At 39.3% G+C, this 18,080-nt stretch overlaps 1 protein-coding gene across 1 annotated transcript; it reads right to left on the bottom strand.

Moving 5' to 3' along the window:
- Positions 1–784: 784 nt before the first annotated feature.
- Positions 785–3,624, bottom strand: Cyp4e3 (Cytochrome P450 4e3). The gene is made up of 6 exons (XM_017158168.3): positions 3,336–3,624; positions 3,030–3,139; positions 2,439–2,788; positions 2,009–2,378; positions 1,782–1,953; positions 785–1,718 (listed from the first exon to the last, which is right to left on the bottom strand). Exons 1-6 carry the CDS (start codon positions 3,493–3,495, stop codon positions 1,300–1,302), a joined length of 1,581 nt encoding a protein of 526 aa, XP_017013657.3. The 5' UTR covers positions 3,496–3,624; the 3' UTR covers positions 785–1,299.
- Positions 3,625–18,080: the final 14,456 nt, after the last annotated feature.

The following is an 18,080-nucleotide window of genomic DNA, read 5'->3' as shown; positions in this document are numbered from 1 at the left end:
AAACGAATACACACACACAGAAGGGATAGCACACACACCAATACACACTCTCCACGCACAATTGTATTTTGATTATGCCCGGTTTTGGTACGCCGCATACCTCGGATACTTCTACGCACAACAATGCCAAATCCCCGACCCCAAATCCAGTAACTCCCTATCTACCTCCCTTCCTCCCTACCCCCACCCCCAAAAGCACCCGCCAAAAACCCCAACCCCACGCCCCATTGATAGCCGCCAAGTTTGCCGTCACATCAAATATTTATGGCGACAAGAGAGCGAAACAAGTTGGAACGAAATAGTCGAAAATTCGGAATTTAAAATTTAACTACAAGGTCTGCAGAAATTTCAACTTAGTCGACAACTTGCACCTAAGAGGAAATCAATTTAAATGACTTTATTCAAATGACAAGTAGAAGTTTAAAATTATATTAAAAAGGGGCATTAGGATACGATATATTAAGTTTACAATTTACATTAAACATTTTAAACGAGTGCTGTCTTATAAATCGTAAGAACTACTTATTCCAGCTGATTTTTTCTTCAAATAAGGCTATAAAAAGATTTAAACTTTTGTTTTCGCTTTCTACCTGATAAAATCAGGAATTTTAACATTCCAACTACCAACAAACTGTTCCTAATTAAATTATAATCAGTTATGCAACCCATGGCAAATGCTGAAATTCGATAAGAGCAAGCTATAAATAGCCGTGGAAGACTACAGCATTAACTCAATACCAAAATGAATCTCAGACTGAAGGTTCTGCTATTTTTGGTCTGCAACTTCGGTGTAAGGTGGTCCTTTGCCAGAACGGAGAAATAGCCCTCCGCATGAATTTTAAAATCGAAAAGAATTGTCTTAATAATAAAATGTAGGTATGTGATGATGTATAAGCATATTTCTTGGTTTCAGTTGTGTAAACTTCTCTAACATCACAAAAATAAAGAAATAAAATATAATTTACATTACTTTTGATGATTCTGTGCTTTATTAGTTTATTATTTTATTTTATAAAGAAATAAAATATAATTTACATTACTTTTGATGATTCTGTGCTTTATTAGTTTATTATTTTCCAGATAAGAAGCTAATAACCAGTGATTTAGCTGATAATACTGATACACTTGAAAGCAATCGCTGGTCTTAGTTAACAGACAAGCGAAACAATAATAATAAAATCATAAAGATTGTCACCGAGACATTATTTATTTCTTGGTATAGATATTTTAAAGACATGGAAATAGATACTACATAAAATATTGTTAAGGTACTTAAGGTTTAAAAAAAATCGTTTTTAATCAGGAGCACCGTTCCCTGAGGCGAAGGTGCAGACCATTGTCGGATTTTAGGGTTAGGACTGCCGATAGAACTGGATCGTATTTGTGGCGCCCAGCTTCGCGCTTTAACTTTTCACCGGGGGAGAGTCCAAGGTAAGTGTTTAGCCGGCCATCCTTGGAGACCAACTCATCGACTGCAGGAAGCACCTCAAAGGATCGCACCAACTTGGATATCACAGTCTTGAGTTCCAGGAGGGCAAACTTTTGACCAATGCAGTTACGGGGTCCTGCACTAAAAGGTACGTATTCAAAAGGACCCGGTTTTTCCTCCTCAAATCGCTCGGGTCGAAAATGATGGGGGTCCTTAAAAACACGTTCATTGTAGCCCAAAAGAACGAGAGCCAAGTTTAAAGTGGTGCCCTTGGGAACTATACTGCCATCTAAACAATGGAACATTAATTTATAATAATTATATTTTTTATAAACATTATTATAAGACTTACTGATGTCGTAGTCCTTGTCACAATAGCGACCAATAAACGGAACGCTGGGATAGACGCGTTGTGCCTCTTTGATAAACAGATCTAGATATTTCATTTGGGCTATTTCCTGGAAACTGGCATCTCTGCTCATATCATTGCCCATAATTTCGCACTGCTCTTGATACAGCTTCATCTGCAGTTAAAATAGATAAATAAGCGAAATAATAAGACACAATTCTACACATTACCTGAGCATTAGGATGTCGCGATAGTAGATATCCCGCGAAGGACACTCCCGAGGTGGTTGTGTCGTGGCCCTCGAACATAAAGGTGGACACCTCCTCGTAGATCTCTTGCCTGGTCAGAGGACGACCATCGATGGTGGAGGATAGCAGCGTGTCCAGAAAGGCCATCTTCTTGCGGGGCAAGGAGGGATCTTGCTCCCCCTTGGAACTTCCATTCTGCAGAGCCTCCACGCGCTTTTCGATGATGTTATAGGTAAAGTCCTGCAGGGTCTTTAAAGTTCTCTGATAGGCCGGAAACTCAGGGGTTAGACTAAAGGCCCTGTAAGACCTCTTGAAAGGATGAAATGCCCGCATGTTGATGTTGTAGCACATGCTTAAATCATAAAGTTAGCTGGAATTTTATAATTTTAAGTGCCATTTTTTCTGAACTTACTCTCTGAAGGCCTGGACAATGGAGGAGTCACGCTGTTCCATGGCATTAATAGGCACTCCCATAGCCGTGTCACAGATGACATCCAAAGTCAGGTAATTGGCATGCTCCTGGAAGTCAATTATACTATCTCCGGCACTTGCTTTCTTCAATTGGGCTATGAACTTGCTGGAGTTCTGGTTCATCACCTCGTGAAAGTCCTGCAGGATGTTGAAGTGGAATGACGGGGTTATCATCTTGCGGTGCTTGTGCCATTTGCTGCCATAACTCGTTAGAAGGCCAGCGCCCAGCCAAGGATGCAGGAGGTCGTAGATGGTGGACTTTTGTATCAGCTGCTGACTGTTTAAAATGTACTGGGGGAATACATTGGGATATTATTACCTTTAAATTCAATTCAAGTATATCAAAAACTATGTCTATAAGTATTTGTATATTTTTTCTAAGTTCCTGAACAATTTACACATAGAAAGGGTAGTAGTTGTTTTTTTTCGTTCCTTAAAATAAACTTAAAAATAACCTTTAACGCATTTTCTTTCTATCCCCAATCGGAATAAATCGGAATATCTTTATACCCCTCATCTATCACAGTCTTACCTCCAGTTGCTTGGGATTGGTCATCACAATGTGAGCACTGTATCCGATCCAGAAGAGAAAGTTATCCTTGCCGTAGTCGTACCACCAATCGAAGAATGTGGCCAGTATCTCTGTGAAAAACAATCAAGCGATTGAGATTAAATCAGAGCGATCTTTGTCCCAATGGCTAGAGGGGCACGAATCCGCCGTAAATTTCGCCACAGCCGGTTATAGTACGACTGATAACGCCCACTAATTCGTTATCAGCTCGCAGTCTAGACTGCCAGTCGAGCCCCCAATTGCAGGGCTTCTGGGTTTGGAACTGACCTGCCGGATTTTTGCCAATGCGATTGGCATTGCCCAAAATGGCCACCGGAGTGGGTCCATTGAATTCCTTGAGCAGTTGACGACGATGCGATGCCCTGAGTTCAAAGTACAACAGAACGATCAGTGGCAAAAACACCACAGCGAGCACAGCGAACCACATTTTCAACCACTGTTATAGGGAAACCTGTTTCTATGGCAGCAATTAAAATCTGAACCGATCACGGCTGGAGCAGATTGAAGAATCGCTTGCGCCGCTTGCTTTTATAGGAAAGCCAGGTCATTCAGCTCGCTTCGGATTGGTCCACTCTGCGATTAGACAAGAGAGCTCTCCCGGCTCTTCCTATTTCCATTGTAATCAGTTTTCGTCTGCCCTCATATCTTTATAGAATCTATAAGTCATAGTCCAAAGTTATCTTCTATTTTTATCTGGTAGGTGCAGCTAGATCGTAATCGCAGGTACAGAATAGAGTACCCCCAAATTATTAGAGGCCTTAACAAAAGAGTACCTCCAAATTATTGGAAGCCCTAAAACCTTAAAACATAATAAGTATTATGGTTGCAGTAAATTTAAATTATTTCATTAATTGTTTGCTTTGCAAAGATATCACTGAAAATACTTGCACGTGGGGAGAAGATGATCATTATTTCCGGCTTCGGTTCTTTTCATTTCCAAACCCAAAAATTAAGTTAAACCAAAAAATCAGGAATTGCAATTGTTTTAGTTATTATTAGTTAGTTAAGTTAAATCAAAAAAAATCGTTCAATAAAAATAAAAGAACGTTCAACGAAGAAACCTTTAATTATGGGACACAATTACAATGTTTTTTAGAAGAATAAGCTATGCAGTTATGATCTATAGAATTTACCAATCATTTGTGCAAAAACATCACGACTCAACGTTAGTTAGAGTATTGCAAAATTGACGATGTCGAACTAAACCTTCAGGTTTTTGTGTGTTTTTTCTTGTTTTTTGCGTCTGGCTCGGTGGACTTTGCACTTGTTTGTTTATCTATCAGACAGACGAACGGCAGACGGACTGTATTAGTAATCTCGTATCAGCGAGGGGCTCGCCATATACTAGGAGTCCAGGCGAACGGGCCGTCACATGCCAGGCCTCTAAAAATGATCATTAGCAATTTATTTCGGTGGTAATTTCGGTGAAACATACCAGATCTGAGCATGACAGGTCAAAATAGAGATACGAGGGTGGGCAAATAAATAAATAAATGGCCAAAGTCAGAGGCTGCCAACAAAAGAGTTATAACTCTTATACGCATAACAATGGCTGTCGTTTTTCCACGGCCATCTGTTTTTCGGGGGCAGAAAGCTTAATAAAGCATATAATATGAGAATTAATCAAAGACCACGCATTGACTTTTCGTCTGCGTGGGAGAGAGGTGAACCCGTGACACGAGTCCTCTGAGAAAAAAGCGCATACGAAATTGTTCCCCGGCCGTTGGACTCATGACAGTTGGAAAAATTACACCCCAAACGGCCCACACAGAGGCATTTGCCATTTCACGATTACATCTCCCCGGGCCCGGCAATAAATCAAATTGGCAAACGAAAAGAAAAACAGAGAGAAAAGTTTTGCACACTGTGAATGGCTTTTATGGCATTTGTTTGGGGCCTGTAATTCGCTTGACATCTCAATGCTGCTGCTGCTGCTGCTGCCGCTGCTTAATGCTTAATGCCCAAACTTATAACGGGCGAAAATTTTAATGAATGACGTCGTCATCATCAGCAGCAGTAGCGAGTGGCAAGGACGTTGGACACCAACACCCACCCCCAATGCCTCCCCCTTCAAGGACATGTTTGGGCAGCGGGCGGCGAGCAGCGGGCAAACAATTTCAATGAACTTTGATAAATCGCTGCGAGGCGAAGGACGCGTCCGTATTCGTATATATGTATATATACCATATAATACACAGCCGGGCATTCTGCTTGACTGGGCTTCCTATTTCCGGTTCCCATTTCGGTCGCTATATTTGGTCCTGCCGCTGAATGCTCAGTGATTATGTAAATTGTTCTGCCCATTTGTAGCAGCTTCCTCTCTCTCTCTCTCTGATTTTATGTTTATTTTTATTCATCGATTGCATCTATTAAAAGAATATTCCACTTCTTTAAATATTAGCCGAGCAAAACAACAAACAACCAACTCAACAACTCTCATCCGGAGAGCCATTTCAGTTAATTATTTCGCGGCTTATCAAGTGGGGGATCACACATGTCGTATACGCAATTAGCAAGCAGGGAATGAAATCGCTGTCTTTAAACGAACAGCAATTCCCCAAACTCGCCGCCTCATTATCCCACATCTCCGCATGTCGATTGTTGTTATTGCCGTTGTCTTGTTTAATGCATTTTTGCCTCCATGCGGCGAGGAGGAAGTAAATATTGCGCATACGCCACGTTGTGAGCACGCAATGCTGCATAGCATGTTTGGCACGTTCGCAGGCAGAGAGAAATGGCTGGGTGTAAGGAGTGATGGCTACAGTGGTAGGGATTTTTAAATATACCTTATTTTTTCATTTTAAAAAATTAAAAAAATTATAATCATTAAAAATTAATATTTTTTGGAAGATAAATTTATTTTTAACAGCAAAAAATACCCTTTAATTGGTTAGTTTTAAAGAAGATCCATACAAAGCTTAATTTATCTTTCATTTAAAAATCAAGGAATTATTTCTGCAAAGAGAGCTAAGAAAATAAATGTTGATTCGATTCAAGCTTCTTGGGTACAAGCCTCCATCGTACACTTGGCCAAGTAGAAGAAACCGCATTTACTGGCCACTTAAAAGAGAGAACTCCCATGTGGCCAGCCCCGCCCACTGCCATGGCCGCCCCCTTTTGGGATTCGCAAAAACTATGCAAAAGGCTGAGTAGCCACCGCGCCCCCTTATCGGGCCATAAAAAGCTGTATAGAATGTTGCAATCAGTTAATTTAAGTGCAGGCCAGGCCAGCACGAAAAACGGGGGAGGGGAAGGGGGAGGCAGCAACAAAAAGAAAAATGGAAATTTCAATGCGAAAACATACAAACGAGTGTGCGAGAGTGTATATGTCTAAACAAACACGCACAGTGAGCCACGCACAGTGGGTCAAGTTACATTTCGAGTGCTGGATTCATCCCCAAAAACGGTATAAATCGGACTGGGGCTCAGGAAAAGTTGGGGAAAAAGTGCGAAAGGAGAGGGGGGAGGTGTATGGTGAATTTTCCTCGACCCGAGGCACACACTCACACTCACACAGCACAGCAAAGCACAAGTGGCTACTAATGCAAATAATTTACAAGTAGCAAATGTGGGCGGCAAGCGCCAGCAGCAGATTCAGCAGCAGCCAACGTCAGCAGAGACACAGAAAGGACAAAACAAAAATGGGAAAAGCGAACAAAAAAATAAAAGGAAAACACACACAAAATAAACGACAGACGACGACGACGACGAGGCAAAATGTCGTCAACAAAAAGAAATATAACAAGAAAGGAAGGCTGGCTTGGGGGACCATGGCTTAGAATACCCTTAAAGGTCTATTATTGTTAAGACTGCTGGAAGATATACATGTACCACAAATAATAACTCTTACAACATGGCAGGCCAATCCCATTTGGGTAGCTTTAAATTGTTGCCTTTACTTTCGGTGAATGGTATTAAACAGGGCTTTTCATTTGAGCTGTTTTTAAACTGTACCAAATAAATATGATAAATTCAAGATCACAAGATATATTTTTAGAAAAAAAGGTTTGTTCTGTAATTTTAAGGATGTCTGTGAAAAATATAAAACATTTTATAGTTTGTATATTTTATTAACAACAGTTTAAAAGACAAAACTGTTGCTATGAAAACGCTATTAATTTGAGCTGTTCTTAAACTGTACCAAACCAAACTATTATGATAAATTCGAAATTACAAGATACATTTTAAGAAAAAAGGTTTATTTTGCACTTTTAAGGATATTTGTGGAAGGTATAAAACATTTTATAGGTTGTATGTTTTATTAAAAACAGCTTAAAAGAAAAAACTGTGGCAGGATAAAAAAATAGGAAAATATATGTTTTAATTTATTTATAATTTTAAATAAATGTTTTTTCTTTATAAACTAAGCAAACATTTACGAAATATATATTTTCAAAATATTAATTTGGTAATTTTATTTCCTAATGATTGCCTATTTATATATACCCTTTTCTAGGGTACAACGCAGTAGTAACAAAGGGCAGAAAAACAGAGGAGGGGGGATAGAAGGAGGAACCGAAGGGACAAAGGGAAGAGGAAGGAAGAGCAAAGCTGGGGGCAACGAGTAGCGGACCAGGAGAAAGGGAGGGGGTGTGGGTAAACGGAAGAGAGGGGCGAGTAAAAAGGACATTATGCGTCTTTTCACATTTGAGAAAAGGACAAATTTGTAAGGACAAGTGTAAGTGAAGGAAACCGAAACAAACACACAACCACATGCACATTCGCCAGTACCGATACACACGCACACAAACACACACACACAAAAACACACCGACGACGACGAATGCCACAAATGTTTGTGGCCCCGCCCACTCCGCCCCCTTTTTGAGGCTGTCGAGAGAAAATCAATGCCAGACCATGAATCAAGATCAGGTTTTCAGAACGAATTAGGAGGCCTTTTCGGTATCATCACCACCGCACTGAAAATGATATTTGTGACAGTCAGTGGCGGATCTAGGATTTCTTTGTGGGGGGCTATATTAAAACAATTTGTTTGTTGCATACTTTTTGAATACCAAAATTCATTTCACGTTTTACCTGAGTGGGGGGGGGATCTATCACTTACCTTTGCTTTTAGCTTTTGAATCGAGCGATTGATTTCGGTTCCAGGAGGGCATCCTGAATACAATATGGTTTCCCTGGCAAATAAGGCGCACACGGGTACTTTTTCCACCTTTTACAATTCTGTCTAAGTCATTAGAAGAGCACGTTATTAGTCAAAGGATGTTTTGCATTGGGGTGGCTTGCATTTAACGATGGCTTCAATACATTTCAGCTGAACAAAGGTAGAGCGAGTTTCCCGGAATATCGGACTGGTTGCAGCATTTTCCATGCATATCCGTGCCTTCTCAGAACATGTTTTATTAGAGTCTATTACTTCATTAGAACAATTTTGAATGGCTTTAAAGTGCAAGCCAAAGTATCATATATGCCAATAGGAAGTACAATATAGAAAGAGTACAACCTTAAGAAACTAAATGAAAAACATTTTTAAAGAAATAAAATTAATTGAATTTAAATAAAATCATTGGTTAATACTCTAAGAGAAGGACATTCTTCGAAGGACAAAAACAAGAAATAGCTTTCAATGGAAATGATTAAATTTATGCAATGTAAATTAAGCCAGCGGGAAAATGCAATCTTTTCGTTGCTCTCAGAAAGTACATATTTTCCAAGGAAATTATATTAGAAGGTTATTTGTGAATCCCGTGATATTTTTGCAATTCCGTAGCTAGTTTCGCGCAAAACCTGATCAAATCAGACTTGAGACCGGTAAAGTATAAATTATAGTTATTTTCAAAGCAAATCGCATAAAATTGCTATTTGAACTTTGACGAGGCAATCTTCCTGTTGCTCCCACAGGAGGCCTTTTCTTAATCGGAAATCATATTAAATATATCTTTTGAATGCCAAGACATTTTCTTAGTTCCCTCAACAATCTGCACCAATACGCAAAGTGAAGGCAATCCTCCGAAGGGCATAAAACAAGAAAAAACAAAACTGCAGACCGGAAAGGTAGAAAGTGCTTTAGTTTTTGGCTGACTGACTTTTCACAACTTTCGCGTTAAATGGGTGTCAGAGGGCAGGGGCGGGGGCGTGGGGCGGGGTAAATTCCGGTCGGTGGTGGCGGAGGGGTCAGGTTGGCCAGGAATGAGGTGGCAACGTCGCTGGCGTTGGCGCGTGGAGGTAATTGAAGTGACGTTTATGAATGTCATCCGTCAAGCCCTCAAGGACATTTACATACAAACACGCACACATGGACAGCTCGGCACACACGCACACACACACACACACACGAAAAGTGGGGAAGCGCGTGGGGCGCTTGGTTGCCTGACAGATGCGAGCTTACACAGATTTTTTTGTGTCTTTATACCCAGCACCCTTTTGTGCCCATCGGCATGGTCTTTTTTGGTTAGCTTTGTAAAATTTGAAAATTCAAGATTATAAAATATTTACCGGTAGCCAAAAAAAATACTTAACAAATCAATAGAAATTAAAATGTTGATCCTCTGACTTGTAGATTTTAGAAAATCATTAAGAAAAATCTAAAAAATTCGCAAAACTTAAAAAGTACAATTCGAAGTACATTTTCTTAGGGAAAATAAAAAATCTCAAAAAATTGAGAAGCTACTCTTATATTTTAAAGTATTTTTACTGTTGAAGCTTGTTCAAAAGATATTTCTCAACCCCTAATTTTACATAGCAACTTTAGTCACTGAGTTATAAAGAATTAGAATAAAAAAATAATATTTGCTTGATTTGTTCACACTAAAAAATAAAATTCTTGAAATTAAATTAATAGTATTAATAGAAACCAAAAAGTTATTGGAATGTGAAGTGATTTACTCAGAGTTCACAAAAGATGAAAGTCCTTAGAAAACGGTAACATTAGTCGCAACTTGAGAACTTGAGCTTTGCCAGTGGTATTTGCTTTTTTCGCGTTTATGTAGACAAACTCACACACTGCGAGAAATCGAAGGAGAGAAAGGAACGCTCACCGAACCAATACAAACATGAGTTGTCGTCCTGTACGGAAGATGTGAGTGCAGGACATGTATTTGGTTGTGTGTGTGAGTGTGTGAGTCGATGTCCCTGCTCCTGTGTGCACTGGTGTGTGTTTGTGCGGGCTCGTGTGTGTGAGAGACAATTTAAAAATAAATACAAGAAACTAGCACAGAACGTGATGGCGGTGGACGGGTGGTTGTGGGTGGTAATGGGTGGCCAGTGGGTGGTGCAGGGCCACCAGCGAGGGTAGAATGATAGATTGAGAGGCAGCCCGCCGTTGAAGCTCGCACTTACAGCTCTGCGGACTGTCCTATCCTAGCGAAAGGACTCTGGGATGTGGGCCACCAGAACCGCTTGCTTATATAAATTGACAAAGGTTTACCCAGATCCATATATCATTGTCTTGTTTGTGACGCTGATGAGCCGAGATTTGTTTATGCACACGTCCTTTTATCGCCGAAAAAGTATCTATGCCATCTAGTCGCAGTTCGATGTTTTTTCTAATGTCGTACCCTTTATGCCGCGTGAATAGTTCGCTTTTACAAATTGACAGGGGCTTTCCCAAAACCATATATCATTTGGGTTTCGTTAGATAAATTTGGCAAATATTAATATTATTTGAGCCCCTATGTAAACACAAGTTTTTCTTTTTTTATCTTTTTTTGTTAACCTACTTTCTATGTTGGTTGCAAACAATTAAAAGAAACGAATTAATTATAACTAAATTGTATGTTATTTTAATATTAATTAAATATTTTGTCTAACCTTACTTCTTTTGCATCTTTTTAATCCTTGTTCTTCGTAAGTGCCGTAGGGCTCTGGCCAGCTGATTTTAATCAAATTATCTTCTGAATATCCTGGTCATTAAAATTTTCCTTGAAGTCTTTCCATCCTGTTGCATTTTCACCTCTTTTTGAATGAAGAATTCCGGGTATTCGCTAGAATCCCTTTCTCATTGCTCTGTTGCCAGAATTGGAAATTTCATCACGATCTCACCGGAACTCATCGGCTTACCCATGCAAAGGCAATTCAGCTTCTTCTGAGACCTGCATACGACCAAACATACAAATATACTGGGAAATGCCTATGTCGGGCTCTATGGCACTATATATGTATGTATGTGCTGTATATATAGTGGCAACCCACTTGGCTTGTCTACTAATTAAAATGCATGCAATAACCTGAAGCCTTTGTTGCCGCATTCTAGCCGCTGTTGTTGTCGCCGAGGCTGTTGCTGTTGCTGATGTTGTTGCTGTTGCCCGTGTGCGTAGAAGGACGCAGCAGCAACGTTAACAATTTGCACAAAGTGCTTGGGATGGAAAACTTTTCTTAAGGCTAACTTATGTGGCAGAAGGGTATGTGGTGACTCGGCCTCTGAATTGAAGAAAAATCCCCACCTGAAGGGAAAAAGTATTAGGGCAGCTTTAAGAGGTTCTTTCTCTGGGGATTACAACCATCTATTGATAGCCTCCGTTGATGCCGAAAGCAAGTTACATTTTTAATTGTCTATCGAAGAGGGGGCTATTTATAAAACAAAAGATTGCAAAATGTCCTTGCTGGCTAATCTCAAGGGAGGACATGGCTGGCAGCTAAGAGAGACATAGACCGAAAGGGGGGTCAAAAGGGGGCACTGTGTGTACCTACTCTACATATATGCATTTTTAATGAAATTTGACGACGATTTGCGCTCGAAAGCAATTTGAAAGCCCAAAAACCTCGGCAGCAACAGTTGCAACAGTTGCTGTTGTTGCTGTTGCTGTTGCTGCTGATGCCTCACGTGTGCGGCTTACGAAAAATTAATGCAAATTTGCATAATAAACAAACACAATAAGCGGCGAGGATGGCAGGACATGCAGGACTAGTCGAGAGTTTCAAACTAGCAGCAGAATTGACTAAGTTGTTGCTGCAACTTTGGTGTTGATTTTGCTGGGATTTTTGGCCTCTTCCCCCCATTTGCTTGTTGAAAATCAAAAAACACACCTACTATATATTTTATTGTTTTACATGGTGGTTATCAAACTGTGCATCTTCTTTCTGCCACTCTTTCAGCATTGACCTTCTGCATTTGTTTGCCCCCATATGTATGCAAATAAACAACGTTTCCAACACATACACACACAGAAGTACAAACACACACACACACACCCACACAGCTTAACACCGACATTGACGTCACCTTTGGATATTCGTGGGCTTGGGGTTAAATTGCCGGCACAGAATTGTAATCAGCTTCGAGCCCAATAAACTGCATGAGTGTAAATTTCCTGAATGTAATCGCCCCCAAATCAAAATAGAGTACTCAGTGGCCTTCGAGGGCTTAGATGGGCCAATCGGGCATTGGAATGGGGATTCGGGTATCAATAGCAAGCGGCAGGCTAAGGTCCAAATTGGGCACAGCCAGAGTTCAGCACGGTAAAGATAATTCCAATTAGGGCACGAAGGTAAAGTCTCCGTTTTGATTGCCAATGTTTTCGTTTCAGATTTATTCGTTGCCAAAAGGTAAACAATTTTTTTGAAATTTAAACATTTATTGAGAGATAGTGATAAGTGTTATTTTTATTATTTCATTGACTAGATTTTAGAAATGTAAAACATTGACTCGATAAAAATGTAGGTAAATGCGTATATGTTGCATGGTTATAGCTTTGGCAATTTTTTTTTCCTCGACAGAACAACCAATTTCTTAATAACACTTTTGGTAACATTTTTATTAGTTTTAATATTATGGACTAATCCACACAATGTTTTAAAATAAAAGTAAATAAACGGTAACAGATATAAAGATAGGCATTTTCATATTTTCTTTATATTTTCTTAAATTTTAGTTTCACGCAAGTGTCTACGTTTAAAAACAACTGTAACTCTAACGAGATATATTGGATTACTCTTAAATATTAATTAAGAATATTTAAATTTTTGTTTATTTTCTTTATATATTTTACTGCAAATTCTTCTAAAATTCTTAGACTTATAACAAACCAAAATAGGTTTAAAAAAATACATTGAATTTCCGTTTTAAATTTCGCGCCAATTAGTGTCCATTGCAACCCTGGACGGCGGAATTCTCGCTCTCGTTGTGCAGTCAAAGAAAAATGTATCAAATTAAGAGGTTGGCAATAAAATAAATGGAAAAAAGGCCATGTTTAAAGGTGAAACTGCTTTTGAATATAAATTACCTTAAAGAAATAAATTGTGTTAAAAAAGATTTTTAAAATAATGCATGGCGTTTGCAGCAATCGTGATTTTAAAATCGAGGGCGTTGCCACCCCCAAGAAAATCGTGCGGGAGAAGAGGAAGAGGGAGAATGGTGCTGCCCGACCGATCAAATTAGGGCGGGGCTGCCAGACTGCCAGAATGAATGGCGCCTCTATTCAATTTTGTAGCTATAATAAAGCTAAAACATGCAATTCTTGTGCTTTCCATGCTTTCATTCTTATTCTTATTTCGACCGCAACATGGACTTAAAAAATCTTTATATAAAGAAAAAGAAGCTTAACTTGGAGCTGGAGGCGGCCCAGCTTAAAGTGAAAGTTCTTCAATTTGAATTAAAAAAGGTGGAGCAAGATATAGAAAATATAATCTTCGACGGATCCGGAACGAGCAAGAGCGGCACCACTGGTGATCCACACGGAAGACACCGAGGTAGCTCCTCTGGTGATCCACATGGAAGACACTGAGGTAGCTCCTCTGGTGATCCACATGGAAGACACCGAGGTAGCTCCTCTAGTGATTAACATGGCAGACGCCAAAGAGATGAAGGACCCCAAGCCACTGACGAAAAAAAAAATGACGGCTTCGGAAAGGAGAGTCAAGAAGCACGAGGCCATCTACAAAAGGATTCGGGACAACGAATTGGCCTTAACAAAAAAAGTAGCCCGGGATATGTGTCCCATTTGCAGAAGGGTTTTCAACTCCTGTGCAGCAGTGACAAAACACATGGAGAAGTGCGAGACATCCCTTTACACCATGGCCTGCGAGTGCGGATTTCTGTTCAACAGTACGTTGGCCCTCCGGTCCCGATGTTGGCCAGTGTTGCCAGATGAAAATTTTGCTTTCCCCCTAAAAAATCTCAAACAGTCGATATTTCCCCCTAAAAAATCCAGTTTTCCCCCTAAATTCAAAAATTTACTTAATTTCGAAAATATACAATAAAATAAGAAATAAATCAATATGGCGTTGTAGAAATGTTCAGATTGGAAAAATCTCTGTATAGTAATTTGTTGTTTAACATATATTTATTATTATATCACTATGGACGGTAGTCCATGTAGTGACGAAGCGCACCAGGAGAGTGTGCGAAGGCGACTACTATATATACACGAAGAAATGAAAATCTACTGTGATGGTCCGATCATAATGAATGATACACCTATCGAAAGGTATTACGAAAACTAACAGGATTGCATACCAAGACTCTAAGAAAATCAATTGGCTTGGGAGAGAGAGCGGTGAAAGTGAAAAAGTGAAAATTTCGAAATTTGGAGCTGTTGGGGCCGGTGGGGATAAATGCCCCCTCGCAATGTTTTATTTGTATTCCTTTTAAAAATACCCGTCGAATGAGGGGTCATTTGTCAAAATCCGACGCTCCGTTCAAAAGTTATAGCCAAAATAAGATTTTCTTCATCTTCCCAAAATGAAAATTTAATTCTGTTTGTCAGTTTGTCAGTTTGTCAGTTTGTCAGTTTGTCCAAAACATGTTTTTTAAGTTTTGAAAATTTGATATGACGTTCATCACATCGATATAAAAAACTTTTCTTCTACCACTTTTGGAAAAACTCGCTAGTTTAGCGGGAAAACAGCTATAAATAGCTAAAATTCGGAAAGCCGTAACTTCTATACTACTAAAGCTACAGACTTGTGCTGCATCTCGTTTGAAAGGTATTTTGAAATGCTATAAACGCCTTCTATATGCAATTTGTGTAAATGTAATAGTTAAAAAAATATAAACAAAAGACAATTTTTTAAAACTTTTTTTTTAGCTTTTTTTTATTTTTCTCAAAAACGGCTCTAACGATTTTCTTTAAAACCTTAAACTGTATAGCCCTTGAGATTCCTTAAATTTTGGTATATAACACATTACTGTAAAAAGTCACGTTTAAAAGTTATTTTTATACGAAAATAGCCACTGTTGCCAGCTCGAACAATTAACGCTCCCTGAGTATTGAATTTTGTGTGAGGGTATCCGAACTGTATTTTAGGGTCATGGAATCAGTAAATTTGCACCTAAGAGTTCCATATAGGAATCTTTTGTTCTACGACTTTTGGAAAAAGCCGCTACTTTAGCGGGAAAAAAGCTAAGAATGGCTAAATTTCGTTAGTTTGTAAGTTCTACACTACTAAAGGTACAGACATGTGCCATACCTCGTTTAAAAGGTATTTTGAAATACTTTTTAACTTAATTTGTTTAAATACAATGGCTTACAAATTATGATTGACCAATTTAAATTTAAATGTATATATTATAGCTCCTATGAGAGCAAATGTAAACAAACAAAAACTTCTGATATCAAATAAAAACACCTCTTAACGAGGTAAAAAACTAGTGACGATCGCACCTTCAACATACAAAAGTTCTGATATCAACATTTGTGACGAAAAATTATTACACTCGTCATTAAATAGACTTTCTAATATTTTTTTTTTAAATTTTTTTATTCATATATTAGTCGGAGAAAATTGAACCTAAAGTCCAAGATGCCAAGTGTGCCAAGAATTAAGTTCATCACTGTATATACTACAAAACGAGATCGAATTTTAAGAGATCACCTCGAGAACTTCATTTGAGAAATTGGTTTTTGGAAGCACTGGAGGCATGTTAAACTTAAATTCAATTATTAACCAGCAACGAAATTTTTCGGTAATCACAGTTAGAAAACTTAAAGGCGGTTTCCCAGAATCCGCCATCAGCTGGTAACACTTACACTCGATAGTAAAGTCGTGCGCAGTATTTTTTTGATATTTTTGCCATATTTAGGTAATTTATATGCGCGGAAATTTTTTAGAAAATCAAATATTCTAGTGTTTTTTTCAAAACATTTGGATAATACAATTTTCAAAAAAAAACCCTAAACTTTCCCCCTAAAAATTCTTCCCCCCTAAAATTCCCCCTAGCACGTCAAAAAACCCCTAAATCTAGGGGGAAAACCCCTGATCTGGGAACACTGATGTTGGCCAAACACAAGGGATAAGATGATGAATATCGAGAGGAGATTCGAAGCAGCAGTAGAAGAAGGGTTGGACAACATTCAAAACTTACCATCAAGCTCAACCCACTTCTCCGACCCAGATGTGCCGCCAGCTGTGGCATTTACTCCAATGCCCACTACGCGCGAGGGGGAGTATACAGACTTGTAAGTACTTCATAAAAATTCATCCATTAACACTTTATATTAATTAAATATACTTTTCAGCTCATAATACATAATTCCGCATCGCATCGCCATCCTCATCGGTCTTCCGGGAGCCCTGGCCGGTCACATCTCTCCCTGCGCAAACCACCGAGCCAGGCGGAAGGCGCCAAGTTGATTAACATCGCAACATTTCTCTGCTCACCACCTTCGACGTGATCACCTCGAGTTCCCAGCTCACCCAGATAGCTCCCCAGAGAGGTAGCAGCCACTGATTTACAAGTTTTCTCGCCGCCAAGAACTCCAGCCGCAGCATCCTCAAGTATTCCATCGCCACCGCCGCTTATCCCGCTTTGGACGCTACAGCAGCTGAGCCAACACCTGCAAACATCCACGGCCCTCACTCCCAACAAGAGCTTCTTTCGGCGATGACAACTCCGCTCTTTCAGAGCTTTGCGATGGCCGGCACTTGAGCTATGCTAATCTCCAAAAGCAGGAGGGTCCAGCTCATGAAGGACACCGCCTATGATCGCACCACCAGCTCCTCGCCCGGCGGCCCATAAATAGATAATTCACTTTTAAACTGAACACATGAACCTGTTTTTATTTTATTTTGGTGGATTAGAAGGGAGCAGCTCTAAAAAATAAAACTTGTATTAGATTCATATTCATTATGAAACGATTAGCTCAACTCACCAGGTTCCGGGATTCTTACTAGTAGCGCCCACAGCAAACAAATTTTTGCCCCATACTCAGGGTCCTCGGCCACCACGCTGGGGGGAACCATCTCAGCAACTTCCTTTGCCACTTTCGGACCCAGCACTTCCAGCCGGTCGCCCAAGCTCTCGAGCTGGTCATTATTGACCAAGCCCAGCCGCAGCTCCGACTTGCTGTGTATGAATCGCCGTCTGCATGCCTCCATTATCCTACTCAGCTCGCCCATAATCGTTTTTTTTAAGTTGGCTGGGAAGGCTTTCTTTTGTGTAATTTTGCCATAGTTGATCAGCTGGCTCTTGTATGTGTTGTTTTATTCCTTTGACTAGATTTCAGAAATGTAAAAGATGTAAGTAGATTCGAATATCTTACATAGTTATAGCTTTGCCATTTTTCTATTTCATTGACAGAACAACCAGTGGCGGATCTAGGATTTCTTTGTGGGGGGCTATATTAGAACAATTTTTTTGTTGCATACTTTTTGAATACCAAAATTTCTTTAATTTTTCACCCGAGGGGGGTGATATATCACCCATATCACCCCCCGTGGATCCGCGCATGAGAACACTTTTAAAAAAATTGTTATTAATTTTAATACTATGGACTAATCCGCACAATGTTTATACATATTTTTTTTATTTTGTTTATATTTTGTTAAATTTTTTATTATTTTAAAAATTTTTTTTATTAAATTTTTTTTTAAAAAAGAACTGAAGGCTAAGGAGGTTTGGATTTGGATTATATTACGATTCAAAAACACTCATTTTAGTTTTATGAAAAATATTAATTTTCAGTTTCAAATTGCGCGCCAATTAGTTTCCATTGCAACCCTGGCTGTGGGACCTCTCGCTCTCGTTGTGCAGTTAAAGAAAAATGTATTAAATGAACAGGTGATGAATAAAATAAATGGAAAAGGGCGATACTTAAAAGTTAATGGATTTTTGAC

Source organism: Drosophila takahashii, chromosome 2L (assembly GCF_030179915.1).
Source record: "Drosophila takahashii strain IR98-3 E-12201 chromosome 2L, DtakHiC1v2, whole genome shotgun sequence".
NCBI classification, from domain to species: Eukaryota; Metazoa; Arthropoda; class Insecta; order Diptera; family Drosophilidae; genus Drosophila; species Drosophila takahashii.
This window is presented reverse-complemented; position numbering and strand designations above follow the sequence as displayed.

Bases quoted from the DNA above. Each gene is read 5' to 3' on its own strand.
- Cyp4e3 (XM_017158168.3), bottom strand. From the start codon at position 3,495: ATGTGGTTCGCTGTGCTCGCTGTGGTGTTTTTGCCACTGATCGTTCTG. The intron at 2,789-3,029 runs GTAAGACTGTGA...GTATTCCCCCAG, and splicing joins CCAATCCCAAGCAACTGGAG to TACATTTTAAACAGTCAGCA. The intron at 1,719-1,781 runs GTAAGTCTTATA...TCCATTGTTTAG, and splicing joins TGACAAGGACTACGACATCA to ATGGCAGTATAGTTCCCAAG.